This window comes from Rhinichthys klamathensis, unplaced genomic scaffold (assembly GCF_029890125.1).
Source record: "Rhinichthys klamathensis goyatoka isolate OS25496 unplaced genomic scaffold, OSU_Roscu_1.1 h1tg000438l_1, whole genome shotgun sequence".
Classification (NCBI taxonomy): Eukaryota; Metazoa; Chordata; class Actinopteri; order Cypriniformes; family Leuciscidae; genus Rhinichthys; species Rhinichthys klamathensis.
In genome coordinates this window covers 754425-769040 of record NW_026606934.1, presented here as the reverse complement: position 1 = coordinate 769040, position 14616 = coordinate 754425, and the positions used below count along the sequence as shown (strand labels likewise).

The window sequence follows — 14616 nt, the reverse complement described above, 5'->3', positions numbered from 1 at the left end:
TTAACTTGTACAAAAATGGCATTATATGACCACTTTAATTTAGATTAAAGTTAGATATTTTTTAATATGTAAATATATATGTATATATGTAATATGGATGTGTGGACACTAGTGCAGTGCTGAAATATTTCTGCTGGCAACACAGAGGTCCAAGATTAAAAAATATCTGAAAATAACAGAGAGAGAGACACACACACACACACACACACACACACACATTGGGCGAGCGGCTCAACTGTGTGTGTGTGCGTGATGTTAGTGTGTGTGTGCATGTGTGGCTGCAGCAAACAGCGCATTTTATTGATGGTGCTTTAAGATGAGGAAAGGAAGAATCTCAACCTGAGGGCAGGGTAATTAATGAGTTTTCCTCCATTTTACAACATAGAAATGGGGTTTTCAAGAGGATTATATTTTCCTTCAGCTGCAGAAAGATAATAGGTTTTAGCTGTAGCTTCGTAATTGGACCGCAGTACAACAATCAACTAAAAGTGCTTTTAGTAGCGGCTGTGAGTTTAATACAAATAGACAAATACACAGATGTGAACAAAGAAAAGAAATTTTAAACAACTTTGTTTTACAGATAAGGAGAAGTTGTGCATTTTTGGACCTTTTTTTACCTTGATTTATATATTTTTTTGTTAAAAATAAGTTCAGTGTTATTTAATGCCATTATAGTTTGTATTAATATTTTTAATTGGCATTTATTTTATATTTTCAGTTTCTATTTTAATTTAGTTTCATAGTTCATGTAATTTTCTCCCCCCAATTTTTTTTAAAAACATTTTGTACTTTTTATTTCAGCTTTAGTCTTTATTTATTTCCAGGTAATAATTTTAGTGCTTCTTCTTAAAGTAAATGAAAATTAAAAAAGTTGCTTTGGCATCTAAATGTAGTGTCTTACTGGAATAATAATAATAATAAAAAAAAAGTTTTTTTTTTTTTTTTAATGTTAGGATCACAAGGAAGGGAATGCACTGTTTTTTCCACAACTTGGCATTTCAAAACATCTATCGTTTTGTTACTGGAGTAATCCTATTTCTCGTATTTACTTCTAGGCATTATGCGTAAATATGTGGGCGGGGCCACAGAGCCGATGATGTAGAAGTAGGCAGTTGGTCGCACTATGACATCATACTGAGAAAAAAAAAATCCGAAACGAGCTTGGTTTCAATAAAAGCTATTTATGGATTAACAAAACTTGCAGGATATTTTGAAAGTACGATGACCTCTTATATGTCAAAAGATCAAGATTTTTTTTTTTTGATTTCTCAATTCACGAGCCCTTTAACTGAAAGCACAAGGTTCACCTTTATCTCTGAAGGACAGCCGTGCATCATTGCTCGGGTCCTGAGATTGCCTGTTTGTCTTCTAGTTGTGTTTCGTCAGTCAGTCAATAGGCCTCTGAAGCCCTGTGCAATCACAGCGCCCGTAATGAGCCATTAACTGAGCAGGTATGTTCGTCTTTGTTCGGGAACATGTCTAGACACTCGACGTTATTATGCCGTCTTGTTCTTATTCGAAGCATTTCCTCTGGGGGGGAAAGAGGTGCACAAGAAAATGAAATAATGACCCCCTTCCAAAACGAAAATAAATAGCACACCATTTAGAGGTGTCAGAACCTCAGAGTTTAATTGACCTGAAATGCGCAGCTCAGATGAGTTCATTATAGTGACGGAGAATAGATTGTCATTATAGAAGAAGTCCTCGATTAACCTGCGTGTTTCACCCCTGATGTTAATAACTGCTTTGCCCTCAAAGGGAACAAAACAGATGTCAAATGGAGCAGGAAATTGAGGTTTTCCACAATACAATAATAATAATAATAATAATAATAATAACAATAAACGTAAAGTGCTGCTTTGGCTGCTATAGGGAATACAGGTGTAATTTCCAGAGACAGACAGCTTTCCATTAGCTTGTTTGAATGCTTTACCTTTTATGTAGGAATTTTTATTAGCTTTTAATTTTTTCTTTGTCTTGTCCTAACAGAATAGACTATTATTAATATTAGACTATTAGTCTAGTAATGTAGTATTTTATAGTGCTGCACGATTAATCCAAATGAAACTAAAATCACAACTCGGTAAAATGTTCTTAAAAATACCATTATTTTTTTTTATTGACAGTGTAATATTACAAAAGTAATGTTTTTTATGTTGTTAAATTTGTTAATTATTATTATTATTTACAACATTTACACTGTTATTGAACACTAAATTGAGCTGAATAATGACACTTCTCATAGCTGAATTAAATCAGTTTCATAACTTTTTATGAATTTTAATCTACAACAATAAAACTTTTCCTGTTTATTACTGAGAAGCTTCTTTTTGTATAATCTGTATTGTATAAAGCGCTGTAGAAATAAATGTTACTTGACTTATTTTATACAGTCATATTTATATATAATCAAAACATTTTTGCCCAAATTGTACAAACAAGTACAGCAAACCTGTACAAATACAATATGCAGTAAGACATTGATGTTTGGTACTTTAAGTAAGTGTGTAATATGTAATTTAAACATTTGAACACTAATCAGATTGTCTTAAAGTCAGACTAATCCTGTTGTGCTAAAGGGTTTCTGCAGTTATTAATGTTTTGTTTTTCAGAACTGTGATGATAGCTTAATGAACCATTAATGATAATCCGAATGATTTTTATTGTTTTGTTTATTTAAAAAAAATGTTAATTGTAGTACAGAGCTTCCCAGATGGGTTTGTTATGAACAAGAAGTTTCATTACAAATAAGAATTACCTGTCACTTTTCGTTTTTTTAAATGCAATGTATTTGTAATGCCACACTTCTCCTTTTTTTTTTATCTGGTGGAAAGCATTCTTAATTATTCATCATGTTTTAAAGTGGACCTAATATGCTTTTTTCAATGTTCATCTTTCTTCAGTGTGTAATGTTGCTGTTTGAGCGTGAAAAAGCTTGCAAAGTTTCAAAGTCATACAGTTCTTCTCTATATCAGTGTCAGTGTTTCTGAACTCCTGAAACGGCTCCATTGTAGTCTTCAGTTTTCTTGAACGAACACGTCACAATATTCCTCATTTAAATAATTCATACGCAGAATAAAGGGGCGGGGCCTGGTTGAGTTAGTTAGTAGTGTGTTTAAACTGGCCGTTATGGTAAGGGGCGGGACATTTCCCAAACACACTCAAAGCGCTCGACCAATCAGAACACACTGATCCAGCCGACCAATCAGAGCACAGTGTAGGAAAAAGTGTCGAGGTGTGTTTGCTTTGTTTTACATTGTTAAGGCCCTTTCACACCGGATGCGTAACGAAAAACCGAAACGGAAAAGCGAATAGTTCGCGTCAAAACCATTCACATCAGCCGCGACGCGAATTTGCGACGTTCAGAGACATTCCAAAACTTTCACGCCGACAGCTGAGAAAACACGGAGCACTTCATCATCATCATCATCATCATCATCACCATCATCATCATCCAGTGAAGACGAGCTTTTCGTTTTCTTTAAAAGACAGAAAAGAAGGTTTTGTGTGCACCCAATCTTAGAGAACAGAGAGTCTGAAGGGGAGTATGCTAATCTTGTAAAGTAGCTAAAACTTTGCCACAAAGAACCGTCCAAAGTAAGGATTATGCATTAAACATTTGAATTGTTTATTAATAAACTAGTGTTTTCGGTATGAGACGCGCTCCAGTTCACGCGCCGGCGCCTCTGTGTCCTATTGTCTACTATATTTGCTTCTTATTCCTATTAATCCAGGCAATTTGTTGATGAAACATTGATTAAAATTAAGATACAATTTAAACAAAACGAAATTCACTTTAAAGAAAGGCTTTCTACAAAACTAAACTTAATAAGTGGTCAAAATTATGTCTGACCCATTCCAAATGTTTTCGATATATTGGGCATCTTATGATCCTTATACTCATCTCATGCGGTTCCCTTTTCATATAGCTATCAACTTAGATTAAATAAAAAAAAAGCATTATATTATTTAAACGTAGCCTATAGGCTAAATTAAACGTATATGTTTGAGTTTTTTAACTTATAGGCCTATTTAAGCGTCACCCAGCTCTGCCTTATTTACTCACATGCTCTGGTGTGTGGCCTATACATGCATGCAAAAATAATATGAAACACACAACCATGAATGTTGAAAATTTTCAAAATCAATTATTTCCCTCCCATAGTCAAAAATATTATAAATCATCATCAGCACGCACTTCATCAACTCGCCGGAGACACCAACTATCCCAGCTATTTTATCCCATGCCTCGTTCTTTTGCTGGTAAGAAACAAGGTCATCATGTCATAAATGATGGGTATGCGTGTGTTGAGATGCAGAATAGGCAATATAAAAATGCTGTCATTATAAAAGGTTTCTAATTTCAATGTATTGCTTGTTTTTAGTTTACATTTCATGTTGTGACACTTCTCTTCTCTCGCACATAACGCTGCTACGTCAGAGCGGCCAAAGCGTCAACAAGCTTCACCTTTGTTTCCTTGTATGTGATTGGCTGAAGCCTTTCTGTCGCCGCAAAAGTAAAAAACATCAACATCGAAGCGGAAAAAATAAAAGTCGTTTTTTCGCCGCAGCACATTCGCGTTCGGTGTGGAAGCACTCACAAACAGCTGATCAAAAAATAAAACTATCGCGCGAATTATTCGTGCGTCAAAATCACGTCCAGTGTGAAAGGACCTTGTCAATGTTTCCTTGTGATTCTGTGTGTGTGTGTGAAATAATATATCACCTCTCTGAGTAAGACACAGCGCTGGTGTCTTCCTTCAGGTCCTGATATCATCACCAGGGTGCCTACAGGATGAATGAACAAGTCTTTGATCATGTTTTGGCCAAAAGTGTTGAACAGCATAGAAAAAAAAAATCGTGATTTTGAACTTGCTCTTTTCTGCTTGAGGGTTTTGTACCACACTTTCCAATCATGAATAATTAAAAACTCTTCTTATGCAAACTGTAGTTTGGAAGATTTGCATACTGTATCGAACGTGTTTTAAGCTGATTTTATTGTCAGACCACAAAATAAAAGCATACAATTAGAAAACATCATAACTCAACTATCTTTTGTGTCTCAGTAACATATGAGCATAAATATGATCTTTTTTATTTCAAGTCACCTTTTTGAAGGCAAGTTGCCTTTATTTATTTATAAAGCGCTTTTTACAAAACGGATTGTTTTAAAGCAGCTTTACTGGAAAATAATGCAACAAAGATGTACAGCAGAACCGGAAGAAAATAGTCAAAAAAATACCAAGTAAGATGGTTAATTTCTGTTGTAAAAAAAATATTAATTTAGTTAATTATCATTTTGGAGAAAAGTGATGTCATCGTCCAGCTCAGTTCTCATGTAATGGTGTTAATGCAGGCAGATCAATAATATTGCCCCAACTAAACAGTATTCGAGTAGTAAACATAACTTCAGAAATGTTTGTTGTTGCATACTTAAGCAGTGTGCTATATTCCAGTTCTCTGGCACATTTACAAATCAGAAATGATCATCTGAAGTGATTAATCAAAAAAAAAATCCAAATTGAAATTGAATTGCAAAAAGTTCAAAAGGACTGAAAAATAGATCTCGCACATTAATTTCTTCAGTGTTCTATTGCAGATGATAAAGCCCCCCCCCCCCCATGCCTTTTCCTCTCATCTAATATTCATTCGGTCTCTTTGAAGAAGAGTTTTACTTCCCTGTCAGACATAAGCTTCATAATGCTGCATCTTCTCCTCTCTGATCACTGATCTGCTCTTCTCCATATCCAACAAAGGCTTGTTTTAGCTTATCATTAGCGTGAGGATGATACTGACAATATTAAGACACATTTGTGAACAATAAGTATCCCCTCTGGAAAATCCAATTTAACCCTGTAAAGCCTGACGTATCTTTTATTTTAAATGGAACAGTTTATTGTAACTTCAGATGAAAAAGTTTGCATGCATGTTTTATATCATATTCAATGCATCAGCCTTTTATGGCTCGTATCGTATGAAATGGTAAGAATGTGGAGAAAAAAAAAAGAGTGGATATTTGCATGGACAAAAATAAATTCTGATGCTTGTAATGTAAATCAATGAGATATTTATAACAGTATAGCAGATACTTGCATAAAATGCATATAAATATCAATATCTGCCAATAATGTCTTAAGATGATATTTAAATGCTTAGTTTATGATCAAAGCTCTGTAGTTTTAAAACATATAATGCAATGCAATACAGTGATGAATAAATAAACCTTCCCCAAAAGCCTGATGATCATATTTGAGACTCACATTTGAACATGCTTTTTCTAAAAAATTAGGTATTGATAATCAAGTAAACCGAGTTGCTTCAGTCCAGTAAGTGGTAATCTTGAAATATTATTAACTATATAAAAGGTACTGTTTTTTTTTTTTTTTTACATTTACACCCAAAGACCTTTTACATACTAAAAAGTCTAAACTATCAATCAGACGACAGAAGGACTGCAGTAGATTGTGTGCGACAGGTCTATCAGCAAACTTTTGATCATGTTAGAGGCCCTAGAAATTTGCGAATCAAATATGATACAGTAGGCTTTGTATAGGGTTAAACTAGCTGTGTTTTGCACATGACAGTGAACAAAAATAAAGGTTCTTAAAGGGGTGGTTGATTATGATTTCACTTTTTTAATTTTAGTTAGTGTGTAATGTTGCTGTTTGAGCATAAACAACATCTGCAAAGTTACAACACTCAAAGTTCAAAGCAAAGGGAGATATTTGCTTAGAAATAGTTTAAGGACTACAACAAACGGCTGGTAGGAACTACACGAGCTTCCTCACGGGTTAGTGACATCACCAACCCTAAAATTTACATAAACCCCTCCCCCGGGAATGCGATTCATAGATTATCATGGCCGAATATGCTAATCAATGACTAGAAGATAACTACACATAAGCTACCTAAATTCATCAAATCAACATTCAGAAATGTCCTGTTGCTTCTACATGTTGTGTCACTTCTTCTTGAGTCTCTCCATTATTGTCTGACTCCGGTTTGAACATAAACATTGACATTGTCAGTGCATGTGTGTGTGAGGTAAAAGGACACAAACGGTTGTAGCTCCGCCCCCTGTGCCGGGAGGAGCAGCTCATTTACATTTAAAGAGACAGACGCAAAAACGGTGCGTTTTTGCTCGCCCTCAAAAAGTGACAATTTTAACATGCTATATAAGAATATCTGTGGGGTATTTAGAGCTAAAACTTAACACACACACACTCTGGGGACATCAGAGACTTATTTTACATCTTGTGAAAAGGGCATTATACCACCCCTTTAATTGGTATTGATGGTTCCAGGACAAACCTTTAAAGGGTTAGTTCACCCCAAAATGAAAAATCTGTCAGTAATTACTCTCCCTCATGTTGTTCAACCCCGTAAGACGCTACGTCAGAACTGAAATAGTGAGCCTACGTGTGACGTACAACACAGAAGCGCTGCGCTGTTACACTACGTGAACTCACTCGAGGCCCACACAGAAGAAAATTAATAGTTGAATACCGTAAAACTTACGGTATTGAAGAAAATAAAAGCCCGGGCTTTTATTTTCCCAAATCGTCAAACTGCACCAACTTGTATTTGAGACAGGCGACTATATGAGACAGGCCTTTATAATTTAGTGTTGAGATGTTGTTCATTGAGATTTTGTTCCTAGAGTCTCTAATCTCCAAATGCTCCACGTGAAACTGCGGTCTTCCGACCTTTTACTACCGTGTCAATTGATTTTGATTAATATGCGCTCGTGTTGTTTGAAGACGCGCGGCCGGGACGCTCTCCCTGCTTGTTTGCGGCCTGTCAAGCGCAGTCATTCTACATCACTCACCGATCAAAAAAGGCTTTAGTTTGGCGGGACACAAATTTGTTTTGGCGACCGCCAAAAAGCAGACAATCTGACGGGTTTTAGAAGATTAAATACAACCCGAAACTAAAAAACAGACCCCGCCTCTATTTGAGACCGGCCTTTATTTATCCAAACCTGCAGCCACACCAGCCGTGTAAAAGAGACAGGCGTCTATTTGGGACTCGGCTATTATTTGATGTTTTACGGTAGTCGTTTTTTTTTTGTTTTTTCTCGTCGCTTTATAAACTTAAAGTGCGTATGTCAGGTTAAATTTGTAATTATGATTAACGCAAAATAGTTAGGGGAAATGCACGTTTTACAAGTTGTTGTATTGTTTTGTATGATTTTCGATACCTAAAGGCTAATAAGATGAAAAAGTTCGTTATTTTCAGTACTCACTTAAAACTGCTCCTCCGCCCAAACGGATCGCTTGACGTCATAAGAGGGAAACGTCTCCCCAGGTCGCTGAGAGAGTGAGTTTGTGAGCTGTGTTGATAATTGTACGAGTGATAGAGTGAGATAATTAGTGATTAGGACATTTATTTATTTAGTTAGCTATTAAAGTTAGGTATTTAGTTAGGTATACGCAGGCGTATTTTCACGATGGTGAATTACTGAGTTTGTGCTGCGTGCAAAAACACCGTTAAAACCGGTCACAGAGTCCACTTTTTCCCAAAAAGCAGGTCTGTGTTTCGTGCCTGGGTCAACTTTGTTCGGACCAAACGCTCTGACTTCAGTGCTGCTTCGGTATCCAAGACTTCGGTCATTTGCAGCGCACATTTCTTCCAGTTTTTATGTTCCACTGTTCGATCGCGCCCGCGTCTCTTTCTCTCTCTCTCCACTTCAGTGCTGCTTCACACACACACACACACACACACACACCAACATATTCCAGCATTGCAATCTTGACATCGCAGCCTGTTCAATATAACGTTAGCCATGGTCCACGGAGCTTCAGAGCTAAGGCGGAGCTACAGATTATGTGTCCCTAAATAACCCGCCTATCACAGTAGTTCCGCATTAATTAATTTGCACGCGAGTTTTATTTATTTTTATACTCGGTTATATTCATGCACCGAACCGTGACGCCCGTACCGTTTCGGTTCAATACGAATACATGTACCGTTCCACCTCTAAGTTATGCCTACCTGCCCAACTCTCCACTGTTTCTCTTCACACCAGATATTTATGTTTCTTCGATAGGAATTATCTAAATTTCTGTTTGGCTCCTCATCTGTCTCACGCCTGCGAGGCTCAAAATTGTATGACAGTGTGGGCCATCGTAGGTTTGAGGGGGATTTTGGATCTCCTTAGACTCAAAACTCTCCATACTTGAATAGAACTTTTTTGGCACGTCTCCCTCTTCTGACGTCACAGCTCAGCTGTGTTTTAAAAATATGATCTTGACAGAAATGGCTATAAAGCTTACTGTAGGGCAATTACAGTAATAATTTTAATGATAATTACATTTTCACTCAGACATCTAACCCTTATTTAATATATCAAAAAACATTTTTTAACCTGACAAACACATAACAATGTCTTTAATAACTTTTCCTGGCCGCACGTTTCAATTACGATAGAAGCCTATGGAGGAGTGAGACAGCTCTCAGATTTAATCAAAAATATCTTAATTTGTGTTCTGAAGATGAACGAAAGTCTTACGGGGTTGAACAACATGAGGGAGAGTAATTACTGACAGCATTTTCATTTTTAGGTGAACTCTCCCTTTAACATCCATTCCATAAAAGATTCTTTATAGTGGAAAAAAGGGTTATTTAGATTTTTCGAATCAAATCTAAATAAAGGTTCATTGTTCTTTTATTTTTAAGAGTGTAATTGTTGTGTTTTGGTGTGTAAGAGTGAAATGTGTTGTGGTTAACCGTGTCTCTCGGTCCTCAGGTCATGCTGGCGGCCTCCTATTGGTCCCTGCTGGCTCCTGCTATTGAGATGGCCGAGGAATCTGGGAAATATGGGGACTTTGCGTTCATCCCCGTTGCTGTGGGTTTCACACTCGGAGCTCTGTTTGTGTACATTGCAGACCTGATGATGCCTGTTCTGGTGAGTTTTATTTGCACACCACTTCTCTGGTGTAATCCGTTCCAATATACGGTAGAAACAATAATATTACTAGGTTAGGTCAAGTCACCTTCATTTATAACAAATCTGAGAATCGGTTATAAGCAACAATTTTGATTACTTTTCACATAAATTGTTCACAGAAACCAGGTTGCCTGAATTTAAATGTTTTTGTTCAGTATGTATACAAGTGAACATTGCTTATTACTAATATATAAATTGGTATATTGATACATTTGATTTCATTCTTACATGTTGTTTAGTGTAAAACGTTTAAATCTAGAAAATTTCATCTTTAGGTGCATTTGAACCTGTTTAATCAATTTATGTTAGGATTTATTTATTTTGTTTAATACCCTAATCAGTATTTGTACAGTAAGTCATAACATGGATGTGGTGTTTAAAGCTGTAGTATTGACTGCTGAGAACTATATTAATGAAAATGATAAGCGCAGGTAATTGAGAAGCTGCACAGCATTTAGGAATCTGATCACTTATTTATATATATATATATATATATATATATATATATTGATTGTGACAGCTAAACATAAGATATTGTTAATTTGACATCATACTGACTGCCCCGCACATATGCTTCAGTTGTGAACTTGTGACTTGTAAAAATATAATGCCTCTGGTGAAACATAAGCATCTTTCTTTATTAATGTGTAGATGTCATCTAAACTCTCTTGGCTCACAGGTTAACAGCTTGTAGCTATCACACTAGCATATATTATTCCATTATTAATATATCCGTGAACCCATTAGCCCCTGCTGTTGTTGAGACATGAGGATGAGAACTAGCTAGAATTTCATAATTTCTTTTTCATTAAGCATGTGTGAAAAACTAATAGTAGCAAGCTTGTCGGGTGGCCCTAACCTTAAAAACTAAAGTGATAGCACACACACACACACACACACACACACACACACACACACACACACACACACACACACACACACACACACACACACACACACACACACTAAGTTGTTAAGTGTGTCCCCGGCATTACCCATATTTGTTTGCACTTTCGGGATGTTTAAAAGACAATAATCTTTTGAACGAAGACCTTAATTCTTTACACCTTTTTGAATGAGATGCTGCTGTAAGTAAGAGGGAGGCAAACCCAAATTAATTTGATATATAAATGTGTATCAGTGCTTGAGTCTACGGGATGACAACGCAGGCCACCCAGCCCGAGAGGACAGTAAACAGTGATGGATTTGAGTTTTAGACCACATAGACGGCCGATACAGAATTAGTTGTTCTTGGGAATGACAGATGCGAGTCCTGCTCAGCGGCCAGAGGGACTGAGCCGTTCCTTTCCAGAACAGCAGCCGAGTCACGATATCATGATGCCGGTGGCTTTCCTCCCTTGATTCCTTCCTTCCTCTTCGCTTTTTCCTCTTCCTGTTCATTTCCTTTATTCCATCCATCCAACCATCCTTTTCACTTTTTCCTCTATTCCATCTTTGAGATTTCCTTCCTTTTTCGTCTTTCTTTTTTCCTCTAGCATCCATCCATCCATCCATCCATCCATTCATCCATCCTTCCATCCATCCATCCATCCATCCATCCATCCATCCTTCCTTCCTTCCTTCCTTCCTTCCTTCCTTCCTCCATATTTCATTTTCTCATTTTCATTCCCTTTCTTCATCTTCTTCATCCATCCATCCATCCATCCATCCATCCATCCATCCATCCATCCATCCATCCATCCATCCATCCATCCATCCATCCATCCATCCATCCATCCATCCTTCCTTCCTTCCTTCCTTCCTTCCTTCCTTCCTTCCTTCCTTCCTTCCTTCCTTCCTTCCTTCCTTCCTTCCTTCCTTCCTTCCTTCCTTCCTTCCTTCCTTCCTTCCTTCCTTCCTTCCTTCCTTCCTTCCTCCCTCCCTCCCTCCCTCCCTCCCTCCTTCCTTCCTTCCTTCCCTCCTTTCCTCCTTCCTTCCTTCCTTCCTTCCTTCCTTCCTTCCTTCCTTCCTTCCTTCCTTCCTTCCTTCCTTCCTTCCTTCCTTCCTTCCTTCCTTCCTTCCCTCCTTCCTTCCCTCCTTCCTTCCCTCCTTCCTTCCTTCCTTCCCTCCTTCCTTCCCTCCCTCCTTCCCTCCCTCCTTCCTTCCTTCTTTCCCTCCCTCCTCCTTCCTTCCTTCCTTCCTTCCTTCCTTCCTTCCTTCCTTCCTTCCTTCCTTCCTTCCTTCCTTCCTTCCTTCCTTCCTTCCTTCCTTCCTTCCTTCCTTCCTTTGTCATTTTCTCTTTTTTCCTCTTCCTGTTCCATCCGTCCATCCGAACAGCGGCCAGGCCACTTTGTGATGCTGGTGGAGGAAAACGTTTTCTGACTCGCTTCTCCAAAACACCCCCAAATGGCTCAATAATACTCAGATTTAGTGACTGTGCAGGCCTTGGGAGATCAACTTCACTTCCATGTTCATCAAACCATTCTGTCACAAGTCTTGCTGTGTGTATTAGTGCATTATCATCCTGATACACGACACCCCCTTATCTTTCAACCATTAGGTGTACAAGGTCTTTCACCGAAATGTTGGTCTTTCCTTCACACTAAGACATTGAACAGTATTAAGTCATATGGATCAATTTTATAATACTTTTATGGAGCTTTTCCATCATTTGGCTTGAAAATCCTTTTCGTTTCAGGATGAACTGTTCCTTTAAGCGGTGCTCTTAGCACATGGACAATGCTGGTAGAATATAGAGACATTGCAATCAGTTTGAAATACATGCGCAGGGTCTCCGGTCGAACCCCCTCCTCGTGTTTGGACAGCTGGTGTAGTCACTTTTACTGGCACTGTTGGCAAACACTTCGACCGAAAGAGCGTGAGATGATGCCAACCCAGCAACCCCCAGTGAAGTAATTACCATGGCTCCGGTCCAAAGACACGTATCACACGCCGTTCATCCTCTCTCGACACACAACGCCATTTCCCACGTTCTCTATTGTTGCCCTGCTCCTCGTCCTCAGGTTGTGTGATTGAACACCTGTCTAAAGGCCAAGCTGTCGCAGGATTGAGTGTCTGGAAAGCTCAAACCGGGTGGACTTTGTTACACATGGACAAATCTTACTACTTTGTTACTCTGATTAGTTGCCCATTTACAATGGACAATGTTGGCAGTTTGCATTTGAGATATTTTATGGGTAAGATGGTGTAATGGTTTTGTTCTGAGAGCGGGACTGGCTGTAATCTCTGGTGGAACAATGTGAACATCAAACCAGTGTCAAAAACTCTTGGGTGTCTTGAGTAGTTGTTTACTGAGGTTAAGAGAAAGTAGAACCCCATCTGTGTGTTGCTGTCTTATGTCTGTATGGGCTGTTGCGTTCCGGGGATTCAGGAAAGTGAGGAATGCCAGTAACCTGGATGTGATCTCAACCAAGTGCTGAGATCATGACTTTCTTTCACGCAAGCCTTTTTAATGCCACACAGTGTTGATTTGATTTCCTCTTTTGTCTCGTCCATACCTCCTTCCTTTCCTCCTTCCTTCCTTTTCTCATTTTCATTCCCTTCCTTCATCTTCTTGTTCCATCCATCCATCCATCCATCCATCCATCCATCCATCCATATTTCATTTTCTCATTTTCATTCCCTTCCTTCATCTTCTTGTTCCATCCATCCATCCATCCATCCATCCATCCATCCATCCATCCATCCATCCATCCATCCATCCATCCATCCATCCATCCATCCATCCATCCTTCCTTCCTTCCTTCCTTCCTTCCTTCCTTCCTTCCTTCCTTCCTTCCTTCCTTCCTTCCTTCCTTCCTTCCTTCCTTCCTTCCTTCCTTCCTTCCTTCCTTCCTTCCTTCCTTCCTCATTTTCATTCCCTTCCTCCTTCCTTCCTTCCGTCCTTTATATTTCATTTTCTCATTTTCATTCCCTTCCTTCATCTTCTTGTTCCATCCATCCATCCATCCATCCATCCATCCATCCATCCATCCATCCATCCATCCATCCATCCATCCATCCATCCATCCATCCATCCATCCTTCCTTCCTTCCTTCCATCCATCCATCCATCCATCCATCCATCCATCCATCCATCCATCCATCCATCCATCCATCCATCCATCCATCCATCCATCCATCCATCCATCCATCCATCCATCCATCCATCCTTCCTTCCTTCCTTCCTTCCTTCCTTCCTTCCTTCCTTCCTTCCTTCCTTCCTTCCTTCCTTCCTTCCTTCCTTCCTTCCTTCCTTCCTTCCTTCCTTCCTTCCTTCCTTCTTTCTTTCTTTCTTTCCTTCCTTCCTTCCTTCCTTCCTTCCTTCCTTCCTTCCTTCCTTCCTTCCTTCCTTCCTTCCTTCCTTCCTTCCTTCCTTCCTTCCTTCCTTCCTTCCTTCCTTCCTTCCTTCCTTCCTTCCTTCCTTCCTTCCTTCCTTCCTTCCTTCCTTCCTTCCTTCCTTCCTTCCTTCCTTCCTTCCTTCCTTCCTTCCTTCCTCTTCACTTTTTCCTCTTCCTGTTTCCATCCATTGTTCCCCTTTCTCTTCTTCCATCCATCGCCATCTTATTATTATTTCATTTTCTCTTCTTCTTCCTGTTAACTCCCTCCCTCTTCCTCTCATCATCATCTTCTTCTTCTGTTTTCCCTTCCTCTCCTTGTACTTCTTCTTCTTCTTTCTCCATTTTTAATGTTGTCACTCTCTTTCCCCCCTTTCCTTTCTTCTTTCTT

At 38.6% G+C, this 14616-nt stretch overlaps 1 protein-coding gene across 1 annotated transcript in view; it reads left to right on the top strand.

The window, feature by feature from the left end:
* The window catches only part of LOC130071350 (zinc transporter ZIP11), a 178440-nt gene that overhangs the window by 15515 nt on the left and 148309 nt on the right, over positions 1-14616 (top strand). Inside the window, exon 4 of the mRNA XM_056236092.1 lies at positions 9749-9907. Within this exon, the coding sequence (XP_056092067.1) occupies positions 9749-9907 (159 nt within the window). The remainder of the gene's footprint in view (positions 1-9748; positions 9908-14616) is intronic.